The sequence below is a fragment of the Lathamus discolor genome, chromosome 11, assembly GCF_037157495.1.
Source record: "Lathamus discolor isolate bLatDis1 chromosome 11, bLatDis1.hap1, whole genome shotgun sequence".
Classification (NCBI taxonomy): Eukaryota; Metazoa; Chordata; class Aves; order Psittaciformes; family Psittacidae; genus Lathamus; species Lathamus discolor.
In genome coordinates, this window is record NC_088894.1 from 271,178 (window position 1) to 299,164 (window position 27,987).

Genomic DNA, 27,987 nt, shown 5'->3' on the forward strand with positions numbered 1-27,987 from the left:
AGGCAAGAGGAGATTCCCCTCCTCTCCCACAGGACCATTGGGCCGAGCAGGCAGCCTCCTGCTGCCCCGTTCCTGCCTGTGTGCCTGTGCAGCTCATGCCTGGTTGGCTCTGTGCCGCTGGCCTCGCCATCCCAGGCTGTGTTTGCACAGCTGATTGTTCCCGGCTCAGCGTACTGCCTTGCACTTGTCCCTGTTGAATTTCATCCTATTTTTTCCAGTCCATTTCTCCAATTTGTCAAGATAATTTTGAATTCTAATCCTGTCCTCCAAGATACTTGTAGTCCCTCCCAGCTTCGTGTCATCTGCAAATTTAATAAGTGCCTTCTCTACTCCATCATCCAGATCCGTTAATGAAAAAATTGAGCAAACCAGAACCAGGACAAGCCCTTGGCTACCCAAGCAGCCTGGCATTTGCGCCACACTTGCCATGCTTGCTGCCCAAATGTGATGGGAGATTGTGCCAGAGCAGTGCCACACTGGCTGTGCCTCGCTGTCTCCCCCAGTGCAATGGGACCTCTCTGCTTCACTACCCTGGAGCAGTGCTGGGACCACAGTGGGGTCCCGGAGCTGACGCTGCTCCCTTGCGGTCCAGGACGGCTCCTCCGGGCTGCAAAGCAGGGACCTGGAGCCAGCCCAGAGAGTAGCCACCCCACATGCCCAGCCCCCAGCCATCTCCTCTTTAGTTGAATGTAGAAAGCCATGTACAAAACACAAACAGCTGCCTGTGCCAAGCTCTGTGTGTCCGGGCACGGCTTAATTTCACAGTAAAATCTCAATGCAGTGAACGGCTTTTCCATCTCCAGCCCATGCCCAACCCAAGAGCTTTGCATGGGCTGTGCTGAGTAGCCCAGAAATGGCTCTTGCAGTGCACCGCAGAGCATGCAGCTGCTGGGGCTGTCACGATGGCTGTGGCTGCTGTGGCTGCTGCTGCTGGGGTTGGTTTGGTTGCGCAGGACACACTGTGGCTGCAGCCTGGCCTGTGGGGAGCCACATGCCCTGACTGTGCAGTGCGGTGCATGCTGCAGGCATCCATGCAATGCCACCCCGCTGTGTGGCCGTGAAGGTGTCCTGGCAGGGCTGGCTGGTGCTGTGGTGGTGGGAGCTGGCTCCTTTCGTGCCAGTAACAATTTCATAGTCAGGGTCTAGGAGGTTTGTACACAGAGATGCATTAATTCTGCATGTAGTGATACTTGAATAATTGGTGTCACATCAATTAGGTCGGTTCTTGGATACTGGCGCAAACCCCTCTGGGTGGCAGGATAGGAGGAGTCCCAGTGGCAAATGAGGCTGGTGGGGATGTCAAACACTGAGAGAGAGCAGCAGGGCTGTGCAGTGTGTTTGTGCTTTGCAGGAGAGCAGCAAAGCCTGAGGCTGCTGCAGAGCACGGGAGTGTGGGGGTGCCTGGGAGGTGTTGCCAAAGCTGCAAACCTCTGAGTGTAATTCCCTGTTGTCCCATCACCATGCTCCTCACTGGGCACCCAGTTCAGCATCCTCTGCTGCTTCTCCCATCCCTTAGTGCTGCAGCGTGGCATGGTTTCGTATGCAGGCTGGGTTTGCCTGCACTGTGCTGCCAGTTCACAGGGAGGAGGCTCAGGGGGCCTGGGCCAGTGTGGATCATCCCTGGCTCGTGTGCTGGCAATGCAGATCAGCGCTGTCAGCCCTGCCCTGCTGCAGATTGCAGCCTCAGGTGATCTGCAGGTGGCAGTAAGTATTTTTCCCACCCTCATCCTTCTAGGAGCAGAGAAGGTGGCAGCTCTGTGGCAATATGGCTGCTGGAGGGAGACAAACTCTTTGGCAGTCTTAAAAGTCTATTGTGTCCCTGCAATTATTTATAGATAAAAAGAAGAAAGGCAATAAGCATAGAATGGAACTTCACAGCTGCATTTGTGGTGGTGATGATGATGAGATCCCTGCCTCACGAGCACATCTCCAGCGCATGGGGAACTCACTGCTGGCACTGATCAGATCCCTGGTGCTGGGAGGCAGGGCAGGCTGGAGGATTTGCCCCACCTCACTGACTTGCTCCCAGTCTGTTCTCCCCCCAGTGGCACACACATGGAGACATCCCATAACCCATCCCCAGGGCGCTGGGTGTCTTTGCAGTGGGGGAGGTCCTGGTGTTTCTTGAAGAGGATGTGGGATTGGCTGGGTCCTCACCAGCAGCACCTGGGGGTGTGGGTGCTCCCTGCCCCTTGGAAAGGTGTGGGGTCAGCCTTTCAGCCCTCCCTGCCCCGTGCACCCAGGACCTCCTCTCCCATCCCACAACACTGCTGAGGACACAACTGGGTGTGTTTGGAGGCAGCCCTGTGAGGGAGCTGGGACTGAACGATGCAGCAGGGAAGAACAATGGACATCACCGCCTAGGAGCACGTTTCTGCAGCCTGTGGGCAGAGACACTGGGGAGTGAAAAGCATTACCTCCAGCGTGGGAAGGGGCTGGGAAGCACCGTGAGTTTGGTGAGTGCTTGGAGAGCCCACGGGAAGGGGCCAGGGGCCTGGCAGGGCTGGACCCACCAATGGGGAGGGCAGGAAAGCTGCAGGCACAAGGCCTGGGGTTGCTCCATGGGCACCAGGGTCCCTGGGTGAACTGTTGTTCATGTGGCACTGGGGCCCTCAACCAGCCCATGTCCCTGTGGAGCTGCATGGCATCACTGGCTCCAGCCCCGGGGCAGGAGCCACAGGCACGGGCAGTCACTGCTGCTCTCTGGGGTGCAGGAGTGCTACGCATCCCTGCTCAGCCCTGTCTCTGCAGGACGCCCACACTGGGAAAGCATCAGGATGAACTGCAGGCAGCATCTGAGGCAGCGACTGGGAGCTCTTAACTGGACTGGAGAGTGGGATGATTTTTCATTGCTTCCTTATAATAAGAGGACAAGAGTAAGTGACTAGCACAGTTCGTTCACTTGGTAAAGATTTATACAATCACTTCATCCAGTAATTGGTATTCTGCAGAGAGAGGGAGCTGCAGCTCCAGCATCCGCCTCCGTTTTATCTCTGTCTTTCTTTCTCTCCCCTTTTCAGAATGAGTAATTCTGTCCCTCACAATTCCATTTAAACAGAGCATTTTCAGAGTGAATAATTAGTTACATTCAATTAGATCTCATGCGCTCCCCTTCTCACTTTGGGGGACAGACACGCTAATGAGAAGGCACATGTCTGACACGGCAGCAGGTGTCGAACACGCTGCCTGCGGGCAGGGAGGCGTCGGCACTGGGGAGGTCAGGAGCCAGAAGGGTGGCGTGTGGAGCTGCTGCTCGGGGGCAGAGGCTCTGGCTCTGCTGCCCACGTGGTGATGCCCGTGGGCGCCAGGCTCGCAGCTGTGCCCAGGACAGGGCGTCTGCTCACTGGGCTCTTGCGCCAAGGGGACGCTGCCCGGCCTGGGACCCTTCCGCCGGCACTGCCAAGAGCACAGAGCCCTGGGCAGGAGCTGCTGCCCCGCCTGTGTCCCCCTTCTGAAGCCTGACACCAGGTTCAAGACGCGGCCTGAACGCCGGGCGAGCGCCGTGCGGCGGGAGCCGCTGCGTCCCAGCGGCTTCTGGCTCTGCGAGCGGCGGCGCCCAGCCCCGCCGGGCCCCGGCCCGCGCACGCGGCGCGGTCCCCGGGAGGCGCCGCCGCCGGTGCCGCAGCGCCACCTGCCGGCCCCGGTCCCGCGGAGGCGAGCGCGCGCCGCCGTGCGCGCGCGGAGCCCCGGTCCCGCGCTCGCCGCCCCGGTTCTTGGCCCGGCCGGGCCGTGCCCTGCCGCGCACAGGCGCTGCTGCGGGCCCTGCGCTGCGGGCACGGTGCCTGGGGCCGGCCCGGATGCCGCCTTTCCCCCAGGCTGGAGCGGGAACGGGGAGACGGCGCTGGCCCCGGTGCGTGCTGGTGGCCGGGGCAGCGCCCGGGCCCTCAGAGCCTCTCCTGCTGGGCGATGCGGCTCTCCTTGCCGTCCTCCTGTGCCACGGGCTGGCCCCGGAGCAACGTCTCCTGCACAGGGAAGGGATCCTCCCACTCCTCAGTGGGCTGATGTGTCTCCAGGTTCTCTTCGGGCCTCCCGGGTTTTCCCTGCACAGGGGCAGAAGGCAGGGGCAGGCAGGTTCACCCCTCACGGCTTTCCACAGGTTCCTGCTCTGCTGCCATGCAGGGCAGCACCTCACCCTGTGAGCGTCCCCCATCTCTGTATTTGCCAGCAGCAAAGGGCCCCAGCGTGCCCCTTGCCCTGCAGAACCACAGCCCCCCCGCTGCTGGCACACCTCTGTGCCCAGAAGGGACCCCAGTCCACTGCTGGAGGGCAGCTCTGCACTCACCTGTTTCTGCATCTGTTGCTTGGGATCTGAATGGAAAGAGGGACAGAGAAGGTGACGGTCAGGGCAGAGCACTCCTGCCATGCTGACCTGGCAGGGCACGGGGCTGGGGCAGCCATGTCCCAGCAGTGTCCCCAGAGGGGCTGCCCCGCTCTCGGCAGAGCTGCCACCATGCCCCCTTCTCAGCTCCTCTGCCCCATGAGGCCACGCTGGCCGAGGCAGCCCCTTACCCCTGTGCACCAGATAGTAGTAGATGGAGATGCCCACGAGGCATGTGACAGCCACGGCAGCAATGGGGATGAGCACCAAGAGCGAGGACCGCCTGCCCGACTCTGTGAGGAGACAGCCAGTGAGGCACTGTGCAGCGCCAAGACACCGGGTACCCAGAGCTACCTTGCTCCGGGGCCAGTCCCACAGGGATCCCTCACGGGGACAGACAGCAGCAGGAAGGATTGTGCTGGCACCGCAGTCAGACCCTGCTCTCTCCAAATCACCCACGGGCCAGGCCAGCTCCTCCCACTGCTGTAGGAGCACCAGCTCTGCATCAGCCTGGCACTGAGCACTTACCACAGATCACATCTGAGGCGTTGGTCCCTCTCACCTTCACCATCAGCCCCTTTTCCTCGCAGCTGCGAGAAGAACAAGACCGTGTAACCACAGCAGCCTGGGCACATGGGAAGCCCGGCCAGGAGCAGCTGCTGCGTGTCCTGCACAAAACCTGCCAGGCTGCAGAGGGACAAGGGTCCAGGAGCCAGTGCTGCGCGATGGGGAGACCAGGTACACAGCAGGGCCCCACGCCACGGTCCTGGTCTAGAAGTGTTGAAACTGCTGAAGATGGGGACAAGTCTGGGCACAAGGCACAGGAGGAAGCAGATACCTGAGATCTGCCCCGTCAGGGAGATGCAGGGCTCAGGCACCACAGCTCCTGCAGAACAGCCAGGAGGGGCCTTGATGACAGGCTGTAAGTGGCTCTGTGGGGAGGTAATTTCTGGGCACAGATAAAAGCAAAGTGAAATCCAATGGCTGGCAGCTGAAGCAAGACTAATTCAGCCTGGAAATAAGGCTAACATTTCTACCATGAGTGCAATTAACCCTCAAGCAGCTTTCTAAAGACAAGGATGACCTGCCAGCCCATGGTATCCTCAAAGCCAGAGTCCTCAGGGCTGGTGCCCCAGCTGATGAGCCAAGGAGTGCTGGGAGAGAGAGCCTGGACAGGACACTGGGGACCACCAAAGCCCCTCAACCCTTTCTTCCCAGTGCAGATGACAGGGTGGACATCCCTGAAGGGGCGAGCACTCTGCACACATGCAGAGAGATGGTCGCAAGCTCCTGGATGTCTGCCTCAAGCTCAGCCTGCCACCCTGGGCCCCACCACACTCACAGCTCTACTCCTATGCCAGCCTGACACTGTGTCACTCAGACTGCCCAGCTGTCCACACCCCAAGGCCATTAAGGAGGCTGGCAGCAGAGGATGTGCTCACAGGGATAGCGAACAGCTGGGGATAGGTGGAGGATGTGGTCAGCACTCAGACAATACCTTGTCCAGGGATGGCACGGCTCAGTTTTGGAAGAGACATTGGAGAAGGTGCCTTCTGCACAGGGCTCACAGGGGGATGTCATCCGGGCCATGGCTTTGGCTGGAGGAGCAGAGGTTGCAGGAAGGTCAGCGTGGGCAGTGGGAGCAAGGGGCTGTGGCAATGCTGCCAGGCACAGCAGCAGGCAAAGTGCTGCCGGAGCCCTGCCAGGGGCACCTCGCTGAGGGAGCCCCCCCTTCCCTGCAGGACCCGAGGTCAGTGCTGCCAGGGCTGCTGAGAGGGATGAGCTGGTCAGACTCACCCGCCACGAAGCCAAAGCCACGCTGGCAGGGCTGGTTCTCCACGCAGGTCTGGCAGCTGGTGTCAGAGCAGTGCGTGCCGGCCCGGCACTGGCACACCGTGTTGTGTGTCGCGTTGCCGTGTGTCTTCACGATGAGGCCAGTGTCTGGGCAAAGGGAGCAGGGATGAGGTGAGGCACGGGGTGGGTGAGCCTGGGGGGACAGCGGGGCCAGTGGGCATGGGGAGCACTTACTGTCTTCACAGATATCGTGGGGGGCACAATGCTTCTCCTTGGTCCAGCTCTGCTGGTAGTGGCCACTCTCACAGGGGGTGCAGATAGAGTCCTCTGTGTCACTGCATTCAGAGACCAGTTTTTCCCCTGCAATAGTGGTGAGAAGGGCGTGAGGAGGGGCAAGGGGGCTTCCCCCTCCCCAGGCAGTAGCTCTGCCAGTGGGAGATGGGAGTACTGGCAGCGGTGAGTGCTGATTGTGCTCTGGCAGCCAGGGCTGCAGGGACCAGCTCCCCACTGGGGAGGGATGATTGGTGCTGGGGCAGGAGAGCATGGGGTGGGGGGGCATTCACTGCCTTTAGGGGCTGGGAAATGATCTGCAGTAAAAGCGGGAGCTGAAAATGACATCACAATTTGGCAGTGGCAGCAGTCTCCCTGCAAGCTGCCTGTGCCCTGGAGTCCTGCAGCTGCAGGAGCACAGACAGTCCCAAGAGAGCTGTGGCAGATTTGGGGAAGTCCAGGGGGTCTCCCAGAGCACCCGTGAGGCTCTCAGTTGTTCTAGCACTGCGGTGACACAGAGGTGAAGCTGCCAGCGGGGTGGAGGAGCTCAGTCATGCTGAGCTGTGCTCTGCTATGGTCCAGCTGTGGGTCCTGGTAGAGTCAGGCCCTGGGGTACAGGAAGGGGAAGGGGTCTCCGTACCTGGATGACACCGGTTGCAGCACCTGCCTCTGTATTCATACTGCTTATCAAAGCATCTGACAGCATCACCAGGCTCCCAGCACTGGAAGAAACAAGACCTGGAATTCATGGTGCTCCAGCACCTCCTTGCTTCTACAAGCACATGGGAGCTACCCCACATCCCGAGGCGAGGGCTTCCCTGCACTGCTCCTGCCCTGCCTATGCTAACCACAGACCGCAGCAGAGCCACCGGCGCTGCCTCATGCCACCAGTGCTCTTTGAAGTGGGGTGGCAGCGATTCTCCAGATTTCCTATCAGATGATGATTGCACATTGCCCTGTGCCACTGCCAACAGGGCCCTGCACAGGAGCAGCGGTGTTAACGGAGCTTCCCGTGCCCAGAGAGCTGCCAGCCCTTTCCCAAGGCTGATGTATCAGCCTGAGGGGCAGGAAAAGCCCCAGGGCACGTACAGCTGACTTCCATGCGCCTACTAGCAGGGGTGTGTGCACGCCAGGAAGAATGGAGAGGAGGCAGGTAACGGGACCTCGGGCCAGTATGGGTGCAGGGCACCCACAGCATCGGACCGTCGCACAGAGCAAGCCCCACAATGCCCCTGAGCCCAGCCACCCCAGGGAGTGGGACGGGGCTCCAGCAAAGCCCTCAAGCGAGATGACTGCGGGGCTGCAGGCATTGATTGGTGCCGAGACCCCACGAGACGCCTCGGGTATGCCCGAGCTGGCAGAGGGGAGCCGGAGCTGCTGCCTCGCACGGTGACAGCAGAAAGGGAAGTGAAAGGGGCTCAGGCGGCCCCGTCCCTGCGCCCCGCAGCCTCCGAGGGCCCGGCGGTGCTCTGGAGCCCGCCGCTGTCCGCCCGTGCCCGCAGGTGCCTCCTCCCTGCCCCGGCCGGGCCCCGCTCCTCGGAGGAAGGCGAAGCCGAGGTGGGTCCGACGGGAGCCGCCTGACGAGCCCGGCGCCGGTGCGGAGTCCGGGGGCGTCCGACCCGGCAGGCTCGGATCGGGCTGCGCGGGCGGCAGCGCTGCCGATGCCACCTCCCGCTCTGCCGCCGCGGGCACGGCCCCGGTCGTGGGCCTCCCGCAGGGGGGGGCCGCGCGGAGGTGAAGGGCCGGACCGTGCCCCTTCCCGGAAAGCCGGGCGGCTGCGAGCCGGGGCTCAGCCCGAGGCCGGGAGGAACCGCCGCCGCCGCCGCCGCCGCCGCCACTACCCCAGCCCGTGCCCGTGCCCCGGCCCCACTCACCCCCAGCAGCGCCGCTCCGAGCAGCCCCACCAGCCCGAGCCGCTGCATGGTGCCGCACCCGGTGTCCGCCCGCCCGCCCGTCCTATAACGCCTTGTCCCGTTCCCGCCCAGGAAAGGGCGTTGGGCCGCCCTCGGGGAAGCCCCGGCCGGTTCTCGGGCCCGGGCAGCCCCGGCAGCGCACGGCCGGGGGGGCCGGGGGACAGCTCCCCGCCGGCTCTCCCGCACCCTGGCCCCATCCCCGCCAGGGTAGCAGCCATCCCTACCGGGACTCGGCACTTGTCCGGGCCCTCGGCAGAGCCGCTGGGGCTGGGGCGCCCTGTGCAGCGGCCGCTCGGGAATGTCCTGCTGCGGATGGAGGTGGGAGAGGGCTCCTGCCAGCTGCACCGAGCCGCTGCCCTGCCGGCGTCCCCCAGGAAAAGGAGGCGACCGCAGGGGCAGGAGTCGGCTGTGGGCCGTGGCGAGGGCAGTGCCTGTCCTGGTTCCACCAGCTCATTCCTGAGACACACGTTCAAGGTTTCACTTCACCTTCCCAGCGGTAACCCCGCGCTGGCGCCCTGGAGAGCCCCTCACGGCCGCCCGCAGGCTCTGGCCTCCAAACCAGTTCCCGTAAACGCTCCAGCCCGAACCGGGAACGGGCGAAAGCGCCGCAGGCCCGGCTGTGCTGGGACCCCGAGCCCGCCCCTGTCCCAGCTCCCCCGGAGTCCCCCGGCGCGGTCCCTGGGAAGTTCCAGGCTCCCCTCCTGTCACAGAGCCTTTCCCGGATCCCCCTCTCGCCACGGCCGGGCAGGCGCCGGCGGTTCCTCCGCCCCTCCCCGTGCCCTGTCCCCGCTGTGCCGCACCGTGACAGCACCACAGCGATCGCAACCCGGCCGCAGCCGCTGCCCCGGCCCTGCCTGGGGGGCTGCGCGCCGCGGGTGGCCTCCGCCAGTGCCCCCGCCCCGGTGCTGGCGGCCGGGAGCGGCGCTTTCCCCATCCCGCCGTCACTTCCCAGAACTGAGTCGCCCGGGAGCACGACGGGTCCCGGGGCAGCCGAGGGCAGAGCCCCGGCGGCGCAGCCGGGGGGGATTTTTGTGCCTGGCTCCCGCGGGAGCGGCGGGGGAAGTCCCGCAGCCCCGGGCCCCGGACGAGCGCCGGCCCCGGCAGCCGCGGCCCGGGAGGGGGCGAGGCGCGGGGGCAGCGCTAACGGCGGGGCCGGGTCTCGCCTCGCCCCGCGCGAGATCTGATTGCGCCCCCCGGCGGCCCCGCGCCTCGCCCTCCGCGGGACTACGAGTCCCAGCGTGCCGTGCGGCGCCGCCTTGCGGGGCATGCCGGGAGCCGGGGGGACGTACAGCCCCGCGCGCCGGGCGCTCGCCTCGGCAGGCATGGCAGCGGGCGGCACGTCAGCGCCTTGCGTCGTAAAGCGTGAAGCATCGTAGTCGCGACGGCGCCGTACGGCAGCGGCGGTTGGCGCCTTTGTCCTGGCGGCGGCGGCGGCGGCTCCCGGCGCGGCGGTGAGTCCTGCGGGGCCCCGCGGCCGCGGCGCGCCCGGTGACCCCGCACCGCGGGACGGGTCCCTCCCGGCTGCCAGGCTGCGCCGGGCCGGGCCCTGCGGCCTGCGGGCGGGCCGCGCGTGCGCCTCGCGGGAGCGCGGTTCGCTGGGAGCTGCCCCGGGGCGGGTCGGTGGCGCAGGGGTAACGGGGCCCAGAAGCGCCGGCTGCCGGGCCGGTGCGTGCCGCAGCGCAGTCCTCGTAACTGGTGGCGAGCTCGGCCCTCGGCAGCGGCGGCGGCCCGGTGCGAGGCCTGTGGCCGCCGGTGAGGCGTTCTGCAGGGCCTGGCTCGCGTTCCCCCTGCTACCGCTTTGCGCACGGGTATCTCTACCCCCGCTTGCGGTGCCGGTCGGGGCCCCGGGCCGAGCGAGGGTGGGGGCCGCCGACAGCGGCCTCCCGGGCCGGGCCTGGCTTCCGGGCTGCCGGCGCCGGGCAGGACGCTGCTCCTCGCCCCGTTCATGTCGGTGGCGGCTGCATTCACTGCTGCTGCCTTGCCCGGGAGCCTCCTGCGGGCCTGTGTTGTCCCCTTCCGTTGTGTTAGCTTGAAGATCCAGCTGTGCCTCGCTTTCTGAAGCTGTAGTGCTGTTAATAAATAACTTTGGGTTTAAGTGTAAGTTTTTTAGGGAAACGTGGCTTTGGCTCACTTCTCGAGGGCTCACTGCATCCGAGCTGGCTTGGGCTGGCCTCGTGTAGGAACCTAGTCGTGGGTTTCTGCACAGGGGATTGGCACCTTGAAACCACCTCTGCGCGTAGTTGGCCTCTGGCTGCATTCATAGGAAAGGCTTAATGTGGAAATTGGTTCACCCGGTTCAGTGTGCCTGAAGCTTGGACAACAGTCAGTTGTTCCGGTCTTCTGGTTGTTAAACGGGTCTTAACTATGCATTCGCAAAGTGGAAAATGGTAGGAGGCAGTAAATGCTCTTGTGTGGAAGTTCTTCAGTAATTCAACCTATCCAGCTGATTTATTGCTTCACTTTGAAAGTGACCTGAAAGTGGGGATGTAGCTCTCTGGTTTCTTCACGTGGGAAACTCTCGCAAAGGATTTACCTAAAACTGTTTATATTTTTAGACATTTGACTTGTTTATTTAGAGGCTACTTGTAAATTGTAACAAATGGGGGTTAGGTGCTGGCTGGTTACCGGGTGTAGCTCCTGTTGATACACTCGAGTTCAGCTTTTTTCCCAGGTTTCTTGCATGTTATAAATGGAAATCCCATCTTGCCTTCCTGTAGATGAACGTTTAGGAAGTATGGGAACTTCATTAAATAGCTTTCAGTCTTTCAAGTTCATCTTGAAAGTTTCACTGTTTCTGGGTTTTTTTAAGCTTTATGTAATGGTAACTCGTAAGCCAGGCAGTGGGTCTGGGTGGGGGTTGGGGGTTGTGTTGGGTTCCATTTGCCGGGGTGGTTTTGCTGTGGCGCTTTGTGTGAGTTTGTGCAGTGCCTGCTCTGTGGCGGCGGGGCCCACAGTGGGCTGTGGTGCTGGGGGCGGTGGGGAAGGGGCACAGCGCTTCCATGGGGGTCCCCAAATTCCCATGTGGACCCGCCTTCTGTGGGAGCCCATACCTGGATGGGGACGAGGAACTACTGTTCACCAGGGGCTGAATGAGAAGCTGTATTTTGGCACCGAAAGCCAAGATTCCACATGCAGTGAAGCAATCCAGGTGTGGTCCCTTGGAGCATTTGAGCAGTGCTTCCTGGTGTCTCGCTCAAAGCCTGTATTGAAATCTTTGGGTTATGCAATGTTGTGATGAGTGTTTCCTTTCTGCGTGTTAAAATATCAAATAGACTTCAACTCTGGTCACCAGTGGACTGAAGTAATGGGTGTTCTGAAAAGCTTAAAGTCAAGGTGTGTTAATGGAAAATGAGTTTTATTTGTATCTTACTTTGGAGTTAAACCATTAAAATTTGTCTGTGAAATAATTGGGGTTACTGCCTTTCAGTATTGCAGAAAATCCCAAGCAAAAAGTCTCAGTACATGTTCTTCCCAGAGCTCTGTACCCCTGGGCTAGGATTCCTCTGGAGTGTCATTTGCATTTTGCAGCCTTGGTTGGTTTTCAGCCACAAAGCAGTTCAGTTGAATGCCCGGTTTGGTGTGTGGGGTTGCAGTGACACACGTGATGTGCATGGCCCTTTTTCTCTTTTGCGAAGAGTTGCATTTGGGACGACAGCAAAATGGCTCGAGGACGCAAGAGCAATAGCATCAAACAGAGCGACTTCACCAACAGCACCAACCCCCAGGACTTAGAGAGAAGACTTTTTGTCGGCAATTTGCCCACAGACCACATGACTCGTGAAGAAATGGAAGAGATATTTTCAAAATATGGCAAAATCAGGGGTTAGTATTTTATCTTTATGCCTTTTTGTGCCTGGGAACTCAGTCAGAAATACCACTTTCATGCTTGCCAAATGGTATTTGCTGATGATGGGAGGAGTAGCTAATCCTGTTCCTAAAAAGTGACCTTTCAGTGATAATTTTCTCTGAAAAAGGGATTCCTTCAGCACAGCTGAGATGTAGTGGGTGTGTATCAGCTACATTTCAGCTTTGGGGTTGCAGTATGATGTTACAAGACTCTTTCAAGTAACTTCATAGTATCTTAATCAAATCTTGGTCACATCACAGGCTGTATTTTGCTCACTGCCTTGTCAGAAGGCAGTGGATCTATGAAATGCATTTCAGAGCCTTTAAGCTCTGCATTTTGATCCTGGTGGATGTGGTTTTCCCAGGAAACTTGCAGTGGTTTCTTGGCTTGGGGTTAGGTGGTGACCTGCATGTGGGTTGATGGTGTCCCCTAGTTGTAACCAGTCTTGCCCTGCTGTTGCCTTTTCCAGCCCTCAGCATGTACCATGGCTATGGGTTCGTGCAGTACGATCGTCTGGAGGATGTCCAGGCCGCTCTGGACGGGGAGAAGGGCCGCCTTTATAAAGGGTATAGATTAGGTAAGGAAAACTGCTCCATGCTCTCCCACTGACCCCAGCATGCATCCCAGTAGAAAGTGCTCTTGTTCTAAAGCTCTCCAGAAAGATCCCTATGTGACACTTGCCTGGTGTTAGATTCAAATCACTTTTAGTAGCTATGTATTTCCCTTCAGTTACTTGCTTTAAGTGCTGTGTGTTTCATCTTCCTACCTAGGTCTTACTCTGAACTTACCTTTGTGTGTTAGTATTTGAAAAGGTCTGCTGCCCTATGTGAGGGGCTGCGCTAGCCTTAGGCAGTGCTCATCGCAACCTCATGCATGTAGTTTTAAAACATTTAAAAACATTTGTAGAGCAGCACTAGTTCCTCTTGGCAGGCTCAGGAACTGGTCACAGCACTCAGCTTGTGAGCCCAGTAATCTTGGGTGGGTTTGCACATGTCAGTCTGAAAGTAGTGTGTAAATACCAGGTGCTTTAAAGAGGTAATTTTCATAAGGATAAAAATAATTTTGCTAAATGTGCTGGGAGCAAACTTAAACAGGAGCAAATTGTTAGAAAGCTGAGTAATCTGTTAAATGCAAGCAAAAAAATTACTCTTGAAGTAAACCTATGCTAATTTGAAGACAAACAGTTTGACTTAGAAAAGAATGAAAGGAGCATTAAATGATGACTTGTGGGAAGGTGTGTGTAGAGTAACAAACCCAAGCCTCAAGATGGAAATGCAGGCAAATAGACAAGGAAGGTAGAAGGATACAAGAAGAAATTATGGCCAGTGTTGTCTAAGTCTAGAAGCTTAAGCAGGCACAACTGCAGCTGCTTTAGAAGCTGAGGTGTAACTGTCAGGGAATGATAACAGTTTCTAACTGGAAAGACCACTTGGTCCTTAGTTTCTGCTGTCTCTTTGAAGAGGCACAAGGAGCTTTAAAATAAATTGCATTTCAGTAGCGAAATTGAAAAGGTAGAGCAGCAGCTACCAAAACCAGACCTCTCAAAAAGTTTAAATCTCTTGTCTGTGAGGCTCAGTGCAGACCTGCCTAGGCTGTTCCTATTGTTTTCCCACAAGCCTTGGGAAAACCGGGGATTTTCCAGGGCCATAGCAGAGTGCTGTAGATGTGCCAGTCAGCAGCGTAAGTGGGACAAGTGAGGCATCAGCCCCTGGCAGCAAAGGGATTCTTCCACCTGACACCCACTGAGAAGGGAATTTATTAATGCAAATCAAAAGAAATCCTACCTCTTACTCCGCTGATACTGTTTTATGGCTGAGAGCAGCAGTGTTGATGTAAGGGCTTCTGTAAGATATTCGGTTTGATTAAGAGCTAAACAATTAAAACCAACGTAGGGTCAAGTGGAGCTCAGTGTAATGTAGATGGAATTGCTCAGTGCTTTGAGTGGCATTCTGGAAAAATTGATTCCTGGCCATGCAGTACTTTTATAAGTGACCTGGGGAGAAAAGACAATCATGTTTCAGAAAGAGAACGAAATAATGGAGTTACTGGTGGTGAAATGACCTGGACTTCTTCCTAAGCTGGATGCAGGCAGAACTGAGCTCTCACTAAAGCCAGAAGGGAAGATCTGCACCCAGCAAGAGCGCTTTTGTCATTCCTGGCTGTACAAAACAGCTTTGTAAGCAGGGTGGGTTTGCTACCTGGGGTATACTGCTGGAATACTGTGTTCAGATCTGGTATGCCTGTTTCAAAGAGGATAGTGCTAAATGGGAGAAGCCTCAGAAAAAACTGAAGAAGGCTTAAAGAGCTGAAGAACAAGTCCTAGCAAAAGCCTTGAGATAAAGGAGTGATGTGATCTGTGTAACAGACAGACCTGAAGATAAGCAAGTTTTAATCTAGTAGGCTTAGGCATGACAGATCCTTAAATGGAAATAAGTAGTTTTCTTCAGCAGCAAAGTAATTGACTTCTGGAATAACTCACTGAAGCTTTGGTGCTTTCTGTGCTCTGAAAACTTTTAAATTGGAATTGAATGTTCTGCTAAAAGATAAGCTCGAGCTCAATGCCACTGCTGCACTTGAGATAGGAATGTGATTCAAGGCTCTCTTGTCACCCGTGTTCATTCAGAAGGTCACTGCAGTGGCCCTGTCACCTCAGAACCCTGCAGGACAGAAGACTTCCTTTTTTTCCTCTGAAGTTTTGTCACTGTTCACATATTTAACCTGTAAATGCTGTTGGCATTAAATAAAATGTTATTAAATCTGTTTATTTTGCACCAGAGGAGGATCCCTGTCAAAGGTGGTTTTTTTTTTTCTTCTAGGAAAATATTTTTGTTCAGATTTTTTTTTTTTTAAGTTAATGTATGGTCTTGAGTGTAAAAATCCTGATAGGTGTCTGCAATGGCATCATAAAAGAGAATAAAAATAATCTTAAACCAAAGAAAGCAGATAGTGTCTTGCTTAAAGATAACACTTGCCTTTAAGGGGACAAAAATCTCAACTAAAAAATAAATGCAAGGAGAAGAGTTGCTTCAGTTACACAGCATGAGCATTAAATGTAACTGCTAAGCACACAAGTCTAAAAAGGCTTTGGGAGAGTTCAACTCCAGTGTTGCATTATACTAATGCTTCCACAAACATGTAGAAGTGTTTTCATTATCTTTAATGGCTAAAGCTATGTAGGGAATAAATGCCCATTAAAGTTTGTTACAGCAGGCAATGAATGCAGCTGATCCTGGGGATTGATCCTGGGGACTGCTCTGTGGTGTTGAGTGCTCTGGTGCTGCAGTTGAGGTTCAGGCTGCACTTGCTTCTCTCACGCAAAAAAAGAGAAGAAGCTGCTCTTTGGACAACGGGAGCAAAGCTTAGGACAGATCTTGTAATTGAAAGTTCTAAAGGATCGTTTATGAAGCTGCAGAAGATGTTAAGACTGAGTCTTGCTAAAGCCAAGTAGCATGTTTATTCTCTTGCAAGAGCTTTCAAAGGAGCTAATGCAAACAGCTAATAGGAACTCTTAACTCTTGTTGATAGGTTCTTGGGAAGCAGATACAACCTGGTTTGGTTTTGTTTGTGTCCTTTAAAGGCTCTGAAACATCTGAAAAGACATCTGAAGATGTTTCTGTCGGTTCTTGCCCCCTCTCCAGTGTCTTATTTCATCCTCAGTCAGCTATTACCAAAGGCTTTGTTTCCTGACAGTAGAACAAATCGGTCCCTGCCCGTTCTGGGCAGCTTCATTTTTTTCTGGTTGAGGACAAGGCTCTGTTTATCCAGTTCTCTTACTTCTTTGTATTTCACTTCATGGTGATTTTCATGGAGGTGCTCAGAAGCCAACCAGTTCTCGGTTTCTGATGTGTTGCATCACTTTGCATCATGTTAACAGTGGTGCTTTGAATGCGTCATGTTGACCTTCCCGAGGAGCTTGTGCCTCAGGCTCCCTGGATCCCGCTCACTGAGTGGAGGCTGCAGCCGTGCCTTGGGGGAGGCAGTTGCATGTGCCACTTGAGAACCCTCATGTTCTCAATAAGGGTAGCAATATGCTCTGTTGAACAGGTCTGGCTGGGAACTTGAGACTGTGCTGGCTGTCAGCTTCCTTTCTTGGAGGTTTTCAGACTCTGCTTTTTCTCCTAGAGTCCATGAGTTGCTTTCTGCTCACTCATAGACTGCAGAAGAAAGAGGTTCTCTTATGGAATGAAGAGTCTGCATGTGGGCCTGAACATAAAGGGTTAAAACTCTACCCAGGCTGTCCACCCTACTTTGAAGTCAGAAATACATGAACATTTCATTATGTTGTACTGTCTAAACTTAATAAAAAAATTGTCAAAGTGACAATGTCTCTCTGCTGAATGGATTTTCTTGCACCATCTGGATGTTGTTGAGCTTAAGTTGCTTTCATTTGAATTGTGCTGATGATATTTTTTTTGTTCCGTAGCATTGAACAGATGGGTTGATTATTCTTTACAGATATTAATAAAGCAGTGGAAAGAAGAAATATGAATAAGGCTTCATCAAGGTCCAGTCCGGCACGAAGGTAAAGTACCTGGAAGCAGTGAGTTGTAGTAGGAAGGTCAGGGCGTGAGCCCAGTGGCCTGTGCTAAATGTGTTTGTCTCCCCCACGGCCACCCCCAGTCAGACGGCGACACTCAAGTGAGACAGCTGGGACGTGGCCGCTGCAGCTCTCGGGGGCCTTCTGGCACTGGCACCTCGGGAGGCATGAGGGAAACCTCTTGTCTGCTGCTGTGACTGCAGCTAAGTGTGATGTTTTGCAGCAAAAGTTGTAGGGGACTTGTGAGGAAGAATACACTTGATGTTCTCTCCTGCCTCAAGTGTCAGAGAAGCCGAGACATATCTAGGGAATGCTACTGGGCCGTAGCATTTTCAGTGCCATGCTGCAGAGGACTTCAGGATCTTGTCTCTTCTGATGTCAGAAGCTTCCAGTGCTGAAATGAGACCGGAAAAGAACATATGAGTGAAGCACGAGACACAGCAAACATCTCTCTTGCACTGTCTTCTCTGCCAGGACCTGGAGCCAGGTTCGTGATGGGCACCTGCCAGCTTCTCGTCATTTCTTATCCCTTGGTAGGCACAGTGTGTGCTGCTCCTGCCCCTGCTCCGTGTGTGAAGTCACAGGCAAATGGAGAAGACATAGACTGTCCTGTCACAGGAGGGCAACTTCAGGTTCCCTTCCATGGCACTACTGGGAGCACGCAAAGATGTGCTGTGGTGGTAGCTTCGTGTAAAGTGTGCATCTTCTGTGCCTGTACTGTGAAGCTTTCCACACTGTTTCTTGCTGGATGTGAAGGTTATCAAGCCCTGACATGTCTGGTGTGGTCTACGAACTTGACCTGTTAAATTACAAAAAAAAAAAAGAGGAAAAAGTGCACCAGCAAGACCTCTACCACAAAAAAACCCAGCAAATGCATAGCTGCAATAGTTAGCATCATCTAGGTCTTTTGTATGTGCTGCACTTAGCCTGCACAGGGCCAAATGCACTTGCAGAGACCATCATGCTACAGGAGCTGCTTTGGCCACACAGCTGGGGGGTCCCATTACACATCTGTAAACATCCAAGCCTTGGGCCTGGGCAGTGTGAGGTGTGCTCAGTGCTGGCACAAGGACCCCAAGCACATTGCAGGTACATGAGCAGCCGGCGTTGATGGTAGCCGTCTTTGGCCTCAGGCTCTGATGCCACGAGTGTTGGTCCTCAGACCACACTGGGAGGGACAAGCAGCAGGTCATGATGCATTGGGACCTGTGTCATCCTGCATGTGCAAGAGCAGGTGGCTGCGTCAAGGCCCCCAAGGAGCACTGAAGCTGCATGAGCATGTCAAAGGCTGTGGTGCCGCTGAGGCAGGCACTGGGTTCCAGCTGGCACAGCAGACACCATGGCCATCCCATGTTGCTAGCACTGGTCCCAAGCAGCACTATTGGCATCAAGTCCTGGGCGTGGATAATGGACCTGGTCCATGCCACAGGTGTGTGAATGACAGCGGTGGAGTCCTGCGCCACGGTGCTGAGTCCGGAGCGGATGTGGGCAGCGGGGCTGATGCTGTAGGAGTCAGACTGTGGTGATGGAGGTGCAGAAGGCCACTGTGCCTTTGTGCTGCTGCCTCTCTGCAAGCAGCCCGGCAGTGATGGGGAGCAGAGGGGATCCACACCACGTCTGTGCTTCTGTGGCAGTTGTGCGGTTCTTGTTCCGGATCTATTTGTCTCTGCAAATAGTGGATGTGGCCTGTTCTGGTCACTCCACTCCCAGCTGGAATAAATGTCCTATGCCAAACAATCCCACTGCATCTGGCTGTTTTGCTGTAGTCCTGCAGCTACAGAATGACCAGGTACTCAGTATCCATTAGAGCAAATGGGAAGTTTCCCCTGAGCTTCTGCCATGGTTCACTGTAGGCTGGGGGGAAGGGGACAAGGACAATGTATCTCATATGATGTGGTTTCAGTACAGATCATAGACAAGTGGATCTGTGTGTCCAGGAGGCTGAGGGAGTTTACACTTGTGTGTATGCCAGTAGTGTTTCTTTTACAGGAGGACACTATGTATGTTCTTGTTGGCACCTCTGTAGTTTGTCCTGAGGTTTGTTTCATACCTGACATAAAAGCAGAGAATGCCAGCGCTGCTGTGTGTCCCCCAGCACAGCTGGGTGTAACCACCCAAATCCATGCACAGGCTCTGCACATCTGTCTCTATCTGACACTGAACTTGAGCACATCTGACTCACTGCTCCTGCTGTTCTCTCCAGGTGACTACCACGTGCATAAATGCACCATAGTGGAAGCAGACTTGTGTTCTGCTTATCTTTCCTAACCTGGATTAGGCTGGTAGAGGACTCTAAATGTCTGTCAAGTTTTGGAAATAAAAAGATTCAAAAAGCTGGTTTTCCTCTGATGGCTGTCAGTATCTTGGGGAAAGAACATTCTGAACACGTGAGTCTCGATAGTTTCTCTGCAAGATTTTTTTCTGTTTGGCTTAGACTGCAGTGAATTGATGTGTTTTTTTTCTGGAAAACAAAATATGACCTGGAAAAAAACCTACTTTTCTGGGAAAAGTTGAAGACTGGGATGTTATTCTTCCTTTCCTCCGAAGACAATGCAGTACAAAGTCTGAATGAGATGGATCATTCAGATACAACAGAGAAGCTGTTGCTGCTGAGGATGTGGTGCTGGTGGGGTTTGGTACCCCCTTAACAGGGCCATCATACACATAAGACTGGCTTTGTACAGAGACTACTCCCTTCCAGGGCAGGACACGGCGGCTGCTGTCACTGCTTTCTGCTGGCAGCACAAACCCAGCCACAACATGGAACCTGCAGTACCTTTGGTCACAGCAAACTCCTTTTTTAATCATATGACAACAGATTATTTCAGGTATTCTGCTATCGTTGACTGGTGAACTTAATGGATCCCATGAATGCTCCTGGTTACTGCAGATCTGAGGGTATTGGGCTCCAGCACCTTGAATGCTCTCAAAGAACTTGCAAAACCACATTTGATAGATCTGAGGCTGGAGGCCTTGAAATGGTGTTTTCTTAGGTGCCTGTTAACTTCTTCCACAGGTGCTCTACGCCTTTAGTGATGCTTCATTAAGGAGCTTTCTGGGTCTTGTTTGGTATGAGAAACATTGCGGTTAAAAGCTTCTCCAGGCTGCTTCAACAAATATACTTTTTGGGCAGTTCTTGCTATTGTGGGTTAGGAGGGAGGATTCAACTGCTTTGGCACCTCAGGTAAGAGATCTAGGGGTAATTGTACTGGTGTCATTAGCAGTCTAATGGACTGTCCCTGGTGTTTTCCTCAGGGAGCCCTATGCCTACGGGGATGGCCGAGACACCAGACGTGACCGCTCCCCTCTTCGGGGGAGCCCACGGAGAGACCCCAGAGATGGTAGAAATGGCCGAGATTCCAGAGACACTCGAGACATTCGAGCTAGAGACATGCGTGATGCCAGAGACCACAGGGACCCCAGGGACCTGCGGGACCCCCGGGACATCAGGGATCCAAGAGACCTGCGGGACCCTCGTGATGTTCGAGACCTTCGTGACCCACGGGAGCCACTGTATGATCGATACAGGGATCCACGGGATATGAGAAATCCACGAGATGTGAGGGATCCACGGGATATGAGAGACCCTCGGGACCCTTTGTACAGGTAATCTCCCTGGGATTGTATTTGTCAACATATTTTATGGTGTTCCTGCCTCAATGGCTGCGCCGGATTGAGTGGTATCAGGCATCTAAGATCAGGAAATTGCTCCAGCTGGGGACAGTTGGGTGCCTGCTTTGGGTCTTGTGGGGAGCAGGTGGGTACTCCAGAATTAAACTCAAGGAGGGTTTGTGTGTGCTGCATTGGCCAAAGTTATTGCCTGAGCTGGTGCTGGAGCATGGAAACCTTTGCTGCTTCTGTAAATGTTGCAGACGAGATGAATCCTATGACCGTTACCTTCGCTTCGAAGACTACTGTCGGCGGAAGGATGACTCTTACTATGACCGTTACAAAGAGCATTTTGACAGAGCACCAGTGAATTCAGATGGTGAGTACCTGTAATGTTGTAATGGGCAGATTCACATCTCCCGCTGGAGGGTGTGGGAGATGCTGTGGTATCTTGAGATGAAGACGTCATGTGTTCTGTCCCTGGGCCTGGCTTTCAGAGCGCCTGAAGCGCGAGGAGCGGCGCCGTGAGGAGCTGTACCGTCAGTACTACGAGGAAATCAAGAGACGTTTTGATGCAGAGAGACCCGTGGATTGTTCTGTGATTGTGGTGAATAAACAAACAAAGTAAGAAAACAGTTATGACAAATTTTGTTATCGCATGGTAAAAGAAAATAGAACTAAACTTAGTCCTGCCTTGAAGCTGTTTGTTGTTTTCGAAGGATGTGGCTTTAGAGCCCTTAGAAAGCTACAGCACCTGTTGCTGTTCTGGGAACATAGGTTGATGAGATGGAGAAATCTTGTATCTTGTGCTTTACTTTTATTTCTTTCTTTCTTTGTTACCTATCACTATACCTTCTCCTGTTATTCTACTTACTCTTCCTATCAGCCTACTGCCGTGACAGGTTATAGCAGTCTGTACTTGCTATTCATGGGTTGAATGATACAGAACTTACTCATATGTGCCAACCAGCAGATAGTGCAGAGCAGGTGTTGAGGGAGTCGTGGGGGTGTTAGTTTCAGAGCTCCTGTCACACTGGTTACTAGGACAGATACGTGTCATCACTGCCAATCTAACATGCAAGAAATACAAAATCACTGCTGCCAGTCATGAGTGGTGGTGTCAAAGCACGTGTGAGTAGTAACCAGGGCGAGCTCCTGGGGCAGCCCAAGCACTGCACTGGGAACAGGGGGGCACAGCTGTGCCTGGTACAGTGGGAGGGGGGGGCTGAGATGCTGGCACCACTCTGATGTCTACAGCTTTACACATAAATATATTGAAGAATAGCAAATAGTAAATAAATCATAGACCTGGCCTGGAGTCTAATGAAAGTATTTGTCACGGGGAGATGTAAAGCTCTGTCTCTATAACTCTGCAGAAAAAAGATCAAGAGTTAGTTTTATTTAACTCTGCTCTATCTGTAAGGCAGAAAAACAGAGCTGGTGCTTGCCTGGCCTGGTGGTGGAAGACAGAACGGGAAATGGGAGCAAGGGAAGCAGTGAAACTAGAAATAAACTCTGTGTTTCACTTTAATGGAGTTGATTGCCTGTTGGAACAAATCTTGAAAAGAAATTATAGATTCTTTATCCCTTGGTGACTAAAAGTCTTTAGAAGATACTCTAAGAGGGCACAAGTTATTGTACTTGATATAGGGAGAAATTTTTTGTGCAAGAGGACCAGCTTAATATTGTAAGGATCATTTTGGTCTGTAACAGCTACAAACCTTAAGAGCTGGAGCATGTAATAATGTTGGGTATTGAAGCAATGATGTCACCTACTATAGAACTGTTAAAGGGGACTCATAAATGACTTGGGTACCTGGTCCATGTAACTTAGAAATCCTTAGAAACACAGTTGGGAGGAACAGTTTTAGTCATTGTTAACAGTGTTCACATCCAAAGATGATGAACTAAACCTCTTTTAGAAGGGGTGGATGCACACAGACTAAACTGCAGGACAGAGGATACAAGAACAGTGGATCCATAGATGCTGTGTTGATGCTGGGCTAGAGCAGAAAGCAGCAGGTAGAACAAATGAGCAAGAAATAAGGAATAAGGCACATTTGAACAGTTAAGATACTGAACGTAGCACAAGTAACTTTCTGTAGGTTGGCTGCTCTGCTATTTGCCCCTTAGATCCCTGTGGGCATAAATTACCTCACTTAATGAGTTCAGTTTAAACACATTTATATGTAAACCAATCTATAATAGTGTAAATTCTTTTGCAAATGCTATTTCTCAGCTAAGCTAAGGCTTGATTTGTAATTTATTTCAGTTAAACTGAAATGACTGATTCAGATCAAAACAAGGGCTCTTGCATCACTGTAATGAGGTTGCTGTAATACTGTCCTGTTACACACTGTGAGTTTTGGCAAGCCATCAGAACAGCGAATCTGAGGTGACAGCGAGGGTGGGTGTGCCAGGGTTTCTGTTTCTGTGTGACTGACGTCTTAAACTCTGCTGGCTTTGCTTTTTGGTAGGGAGTATGCGGAGTCAGTGGGGCGGAAAGTGCGGGATCTGGGCATGGTAGTGGACCTGATCTTCCTCAACACAGAGATGTCACTGACGCAAGCCCTGGACGATGTGAGCAGAGGAGGGTCTCCTTTTGCCATTGTCATCACCCAGCAGCATCAAGTTCACCGCTCTTGCACTGTTAACATCATGTTTGGCACCCCACAAGGTACTGAGGTCTCAATAGGCTCTGTAGCTGTGTGTTCACTCTGAACCACTCCGAGTGCTGCTTCAGAACACTTTCGAGCAGAATCACACAGGGCAAAGTTCATCCTTGCTGTGACATAAGTAGTTATTAATGACTTGACACCACGTCAGAAATGTGAATATTGTTATTTACAAGTTTTCATAATACTTTATTTGTCCCTTGTCAAAAGGACTGTTTTATTTCTACCAAGAGGGAATCTCGGCTGCATTCTCAGCACCTAATACCACCAGCCTTTGCATCTGAGGGCAAGCTGTGAGCCCCAGCTCTAGAAATGACGGCATTGCCCTGGCAGATTTCTGAGTAAGACCAGTCCAGCCTCAGGTTATCACTTGTTGTTCTGAAAGAGAGCATGTTTGGAATGTGGCAAATTACAGGGCAGATTTTAAAACCAAATGTAATTTAAGGAAAACAGGGTAATGATCACATGTTTGGGCAAGGTAAGGATCCAGTCATGAACTGGAAAGAGTTCTAAAAAGATTGGACTATAAAGGTGTTGGGTCTGTGTGCGCCACCTTCTGAGCGCTGCTTACACTTGTCACATCACTTCTCATCCCAGGGTGTGACTTGGTGGTTGTGAGGGTGGGTGTAGGTATTAAAACGAGTCTCATCAGAATGTGGTTTTGGAGAGCAGCCTGTGCTCTCATCGCAGGCCTCTGCACACCCTCTGTTTATACACGGGGCTTGTGAGGCTGCACTTGAGCTTTGGGAGGTTATTGCTCGCTTACTGTGTTCTCAAGTAGTGTTTTGTGAGGTTCATCAGGGAGAGTAAACATCTGAATGTGCAGTCACAGCTTTTTGAGTGCTCACTGGCTGAGGAAGCCTAGGTTTCTTTCGGGTGCAGATGTGGTAGGAGGGTTCCCTAACTTGTGCAGAAATACAGCTCAAACACTTCACTGGGCTTTCCACTGCCCTCGGTTTTAACTCTTTAATCCTTTGGTTAACACCCATCCTCCCACAAAGCTTACCTTCTTTTCTGGATCTAATGGTGTATCACATCTGATAAGAACCACATCTCATCCAAAGCTCTTTCTAGAGATGATACATGCTTACTTGAACCACACACAGCCAACTTTACATTCACATGAGTTTCAGGGAACTCTTTCACCACTGGTGTGAAGCATAATGTTAAAATGAACCCCACTTTCCTGTTACAGGGAACTGGGTGCCAGGAATTAATGTCCTGCAGGTGTGAAAAGTGCTCAGAGCTTTGGGCACTCTTTGGAATGTGAGGGCTCTTTTTATCTCCCTGCATAAAGCTGTGTTCAGGGCATTGTTTGTGTCTGTGCTTTGTGAAGTGGAAATAATGACCTCAAAAACTTCAAAAGGCAGCGGCACAAAACACCAGAGTGTTGAAATTGGCCATTACTGGTTGCATTGTAGAACCTGATTGCTGCTTACTGCCCCTGAGTAGTAAACATAAGCAGCAATGTGACCTTGAGCCAGTGCTCTCCTCCCCACCTCCTGTGTACACACACCTTATTGAGGGGTTGGCAGTACAGAGCCAAGTATTCCCACTGCTGTCCTTCTCCGGAAAGCTTTAGCAGCCTTCAGAGGACAAGTTTTGGATCTGCCCAAGGGTTTAGCGGCTGGAAACATCTCTTCTTAGAGAACAGAGAACTTATGTGAGAGGTAGAGGGAGCTGCTGTCCCTTCTTAAATGGGTCTGCTCCAGTATCTTGTCAGAGCCCTGAGCTATGGAAGGAGAGGATGGCCTTGCTGGGTGATAGCCTTGAGCCTGTTGTTGGCTTAGGAAATGGAGCTGTTACTGTGTGCCTGGGAAGCTTCCCAAGTCTGTGCCTGCAGTCCTTGCCTGCTGAATTGTGCTGGTGTGCACGAAGCAAGGCACCTCCTGTTACCCTCCTTTGCTTTCCCTTGTGCAGAGCACCGCAACATGCCCCAGGCAGATGCCATGGGGCTGGTGGCCAGGAATTACGAGCGCTACAAAACGGAGTGTCGGGAGAAGGAGCGTGACGAGATCGCCCGGCAGGCGGCCAAGATGGCGGATGAGGCTGTCCTGCAGGAGCGGGAGCGCCCGGGCCCCGGGGACGAGGGGGCCCGGGGAGGTCACCCCCCGGCGATCCAGACTCTCCTGAACCTGCTGGCAGACAACCGCTACCTGACTGCCGAGGAGATGGACAAAGTGATCAACTACCTGCGGGACCGGAAGGAGCGGCTGCTGAGGGGCAGCACTGAGGCTCTGCAGGGTAAGGCTCGGGCCCAGACGAGGCCGCCGGTGGTGCAGTGTGTGCTCCCCATGGGCTGGGACAGGGAAAGTACCGGCATTCCAGAGAAGTCCTAGTACCATAACTGCCTCACGCAGCACCTCAGCTTACTGAAATGGGCATGGCCCTGGGGGAACTGAGACCATTCAGATCTTTCATGTGAAAGAACTTTTATGCTGGATTCTCTCAGGAAAACGATGGAAGTGCCATAACTTGTTTGGCTGCTCAAGAAGAGCAACAGCTCTGCAGAGTGGTTCCCCAGAGCTGTGCAGCTCTCCTGTTCAGAGGGAGGGTATTCACTGAGACTTGTGGCTTCGGTAGCCGTTTCATGTGTTTTCTTTAGGTGTCCCTTCAAGGGCATGTGCAGAGCTTTAATCTTCTTCCCTTTCTTTCCCAGCACCCATGTCAAGACAGTCTTTGGGGGCACCTTCAGGATCATCTCTGGGTGGTCAGTCCAGCCTTCCAAGCAATCAAGCTCATCAGGGTTCACAGCCTCTGGTCTCTGCTCCTTCTGTTCCAGTGTCTTCTTCTAATCCTCAGCAGGAGCTTCAAGCAAAAATCCTCAGTCTCTTCAACAGCGGGGCAGCAGCAGTGGCGAGCAGCACTCCCGCAGCCGCTGCCGGCACGTCAGGTGGTGCACCAAGCCAGAACTTTGCTAGCATGGGCAGTGGCCAGGCCCGCCCAGCACAGATGGGTGCTGGAAGCTTAAACCAGGCTCAGCAGAGATTGCAGACTCCAAGCACACAGATTCCTGCTCTCCAAGGCCCTTCAAGAAATGCAGGTCCAAGGCCTGGAGCTCCTCCACAAGCTCAGTCGCTCTACGGTCAGCACCAGAATCGCCTCCCTGCACCTAGCAATGTACCTGCTCAAAGGCCAGTATCTTCTGGTATCAACTTTGACAACCCCAGTGTGCAGAAAGCCTTGGACACACTTATCCAGAGTGGTCCTGCACTCTCTCACTTAGTGAGCCAAACAGTGGCCCAGGGGCGAGCAGGGTCCTCAGCCCAGCAACCTATGGGTTCCTACCAGCGACACTACTAAAGCTGAGCTGTCAGGCCCTTTCCCCCTCCCTTTGCCATTCCATAGTTATACTTGTTTTAAAGAGTTTTCTGTCCTTGACACGGGACAAATGCCCCTGGATATGCATGTGCTCTCCACTTGGTGAGAGCGTACCCCGGTGGCTCTGGCTGGCAGTGTCTGGAGAAGCATGCTCTGGTTCCCTGGTGGCAGGAGCTGCTTTTGATAGTTGGTTGTTTTGTCCCATCCCAGAAGCTGCTGCAGTGATGGCCCTGCTGCATTTTTCTCACTTCCAGCAGCTGGTGCGTCTCCATGTTGAGGTGCAGCCTGGTCTTGAATGGTCTCAGTATAGTTTTGGGTCAGTGGTTTTGAAGAAACGGGACTGAACAGAACCTGACTGGCCTCTTGGAGATGCAGCTCCTTGGAATGGCACTGTTTTTCTTTGGGTTTCTTTTTTCAATTCTTTTTTTTTTTTTTTTTCTAATGACACGTAAGCCAGTTGGAAGATCCAGTGGTAGCATTAGAGCTGAACTCATGGAGCACATGCCTGACCCTACTCAGTCACCCAGGACTGCACTGTATGGACTTCAGTTGCTGGAGTGTCCCAACAGAGGAGTGCTGCTCATCACACCCAGCCCATGGAAAGCAGCAGCTTTGGCCCCAGTACTGTGGCAGATCTGAAACAAGAGCTTCCATCCAAGCCACAGATTTGAAATGGGCTGTCAGTTTTCCTGCACTCAGCAGTCGGTGTTAAGATCTGTTAAATTTGGCATATAAATTTCCTTTCATCTAACCCTGACTGGGGACAGTTGGTTGCTGTAGCCCAAGAGCTCAGCCACAGCCATGCTGCTGGCCCTGCCTTGGCAATACCTGGAGCCGGTTACAAGGGGTGAGTGTCTGCTCTCGCTGTTGGTGGGTGTTTTGTCCATCCAAGGAGATGAGGCAGTGCCGTGATGCAATACCATCATTTTATATATTTTCTTCAACAGGCAGTTGAGTGGAAAATGGGGCAGTGATTCTTCACCGTGTTTATAACCAGTAACATACTTTGATACCAGAACACAAAACATCTCTGAACAACATGGTCCTCCCCATCACAGCCCCCTTAGTCCGGGCAGTACTAAGGGAGCAGTGTTCTCGGAGCTGAGGGTTCCTTTGTCCCAGGTGGTTTGTGTTGTAGCAGTTGATTTTTTTCTCTCTGTGCTGTTAACAGGAGGACATTACTTTCTAATAAAAAGGTGGTAAAAAAGTTTTGGGTTTTGTTGCATTTTTGACACTTGACAACTTGACTACTACTGGAATGCCCCATTCCAAAGCATTTGCCATTGCTCTCAGCTTTCAGATGAGCTGTGTCAGGTGCTGCCTGGAGCCAGGTGCAAAGCGGGCAGTGTATGAACCTTGCTGTGACCTGCTGTGAGAGTGTCTCAGGCAGCACTTCACACACCCTTTGCTGGCAGAGCACTTGGGTGGCCACAGGCAGAGCTACTGCGGCTGGCAGGAGCCGGGACTGGCATGCGGGGTCCCAACACTGTGGGAGCTGGTGTGGAGGGGAGGGATGCTGGGGAAGCAGCGAGCTGCTCCCGTGCTGCTGCGAGCTGCTTCAGTGTCACTGTGAGCTGCACAGCTGCTGCATGAAGTCAGGGCTGCACCTCCCCATGCATTCAGCACTGGCCTTCCTCAGCGTGGTGCTGCCACTGCTGCAGAACCTGCAAGTGGGTGGGAGTGTTGTCTCCTGTCTTTCCTCC

The 27,987-nt window shown here is 53.7% G+C and overlaps 2 protein-coding genes across 6 annotated transcripts; one reads left to right on the forward strand and one right to left on the reverse strand.

Annotated features, from left to right (window-relative positions):
* Positions 1-3,642: 3,642 nt before the first annotated feature.
* Positions 3,643-8,506, reverse strand: CD40 (CD40 molecule). 3 transcript variants are annotated; one of them, XM_065691989.1, is made up of 9 exons: positions 8,257-8,506; positions 7,023-7,104; positions 6,347-6,472; positions 6,116-6,259; positions 5,817-5,916; positions 4,847-4,908; positions 4,510-4,611; positions 4,283-4,308; positions 3,643-4,040 (listed from the first exon to the last, which is right to left on the reverse strand). In XM_065691989.1, the coding sequence occupies exons 1-9, from the start codon at positions 8,302-8,304 to the stop codon at positions 3,885-3,887; spliced, it is 846 nt and encodes a 281-aa protein (XP_065548061.1). In that variant the 5' UTR covers positions 8,305-8,506; the 3' UTR covers positions 3,643-3,884. The 3 variants fall into 3 exon arrangements, with proteins under 3 accessions (XP_065548061.1, XP_065548060.1, XP_065548062.1); XM_065691988.1 differs by lacking the exon at positions 8,257-8,506 and having other exon boundaries at positions 7,023-7,419; XM_065691990.1 differs by lacking the exons at positions 3,643-4,040; positions 4,283-4,308; positions 8,257-8,506 and having other exon boundaries at positions 4,523-4,611; positions 4,847-5,107; positions 7,023-7,475.
* On the forward strand, positions 7,856-27,491 carry NCOA5 (nuclear receptor coactivator 5). Of its 3 annotated transcripts, none has more exons than XM_065691986.1 (10): positions 7,856-7,939; positions 11,931-12,117; positions 12,612-12,719; positions 16,598-16,664; positions 19,935-20,285; positions 20,552-20,667; positions 20,786-20,912; positions 22,766-22,965; positions 24,884-25,207; positions 25,623-27,491. In XM_065691986.1, exons 2-10 carry the CDS (start codon positions 11,955-11,957, stop codon positions 26,264-26,266), a joined length of 2,100 nt encoding a protein of 699 aa, XP_065548058.1. In that variant the 5' UTR covers positions 7,856-7,939; positions 11,931-11,954; the 3' UTR covers positions 26,267-27,491. The 3 variants fall into 3 exon arrangements, with proteins under 3 accessions (XP_065548058.1, XP_065548056.1, XP_065548059.1); XM_065691984.1 differs by lacking the exon at positions 7,856-7,939 and adding an exon at positions 9,565-9,746; XM_065691987.1 differs by lacking the exons at positions 7,856-7,939; positions 11,931-12,117; positions 12,612-12,719 and adding an exon at positions 9,565-9,746.
* Positions 27,492-27,987: the final 496 nt, after the last annotated feature.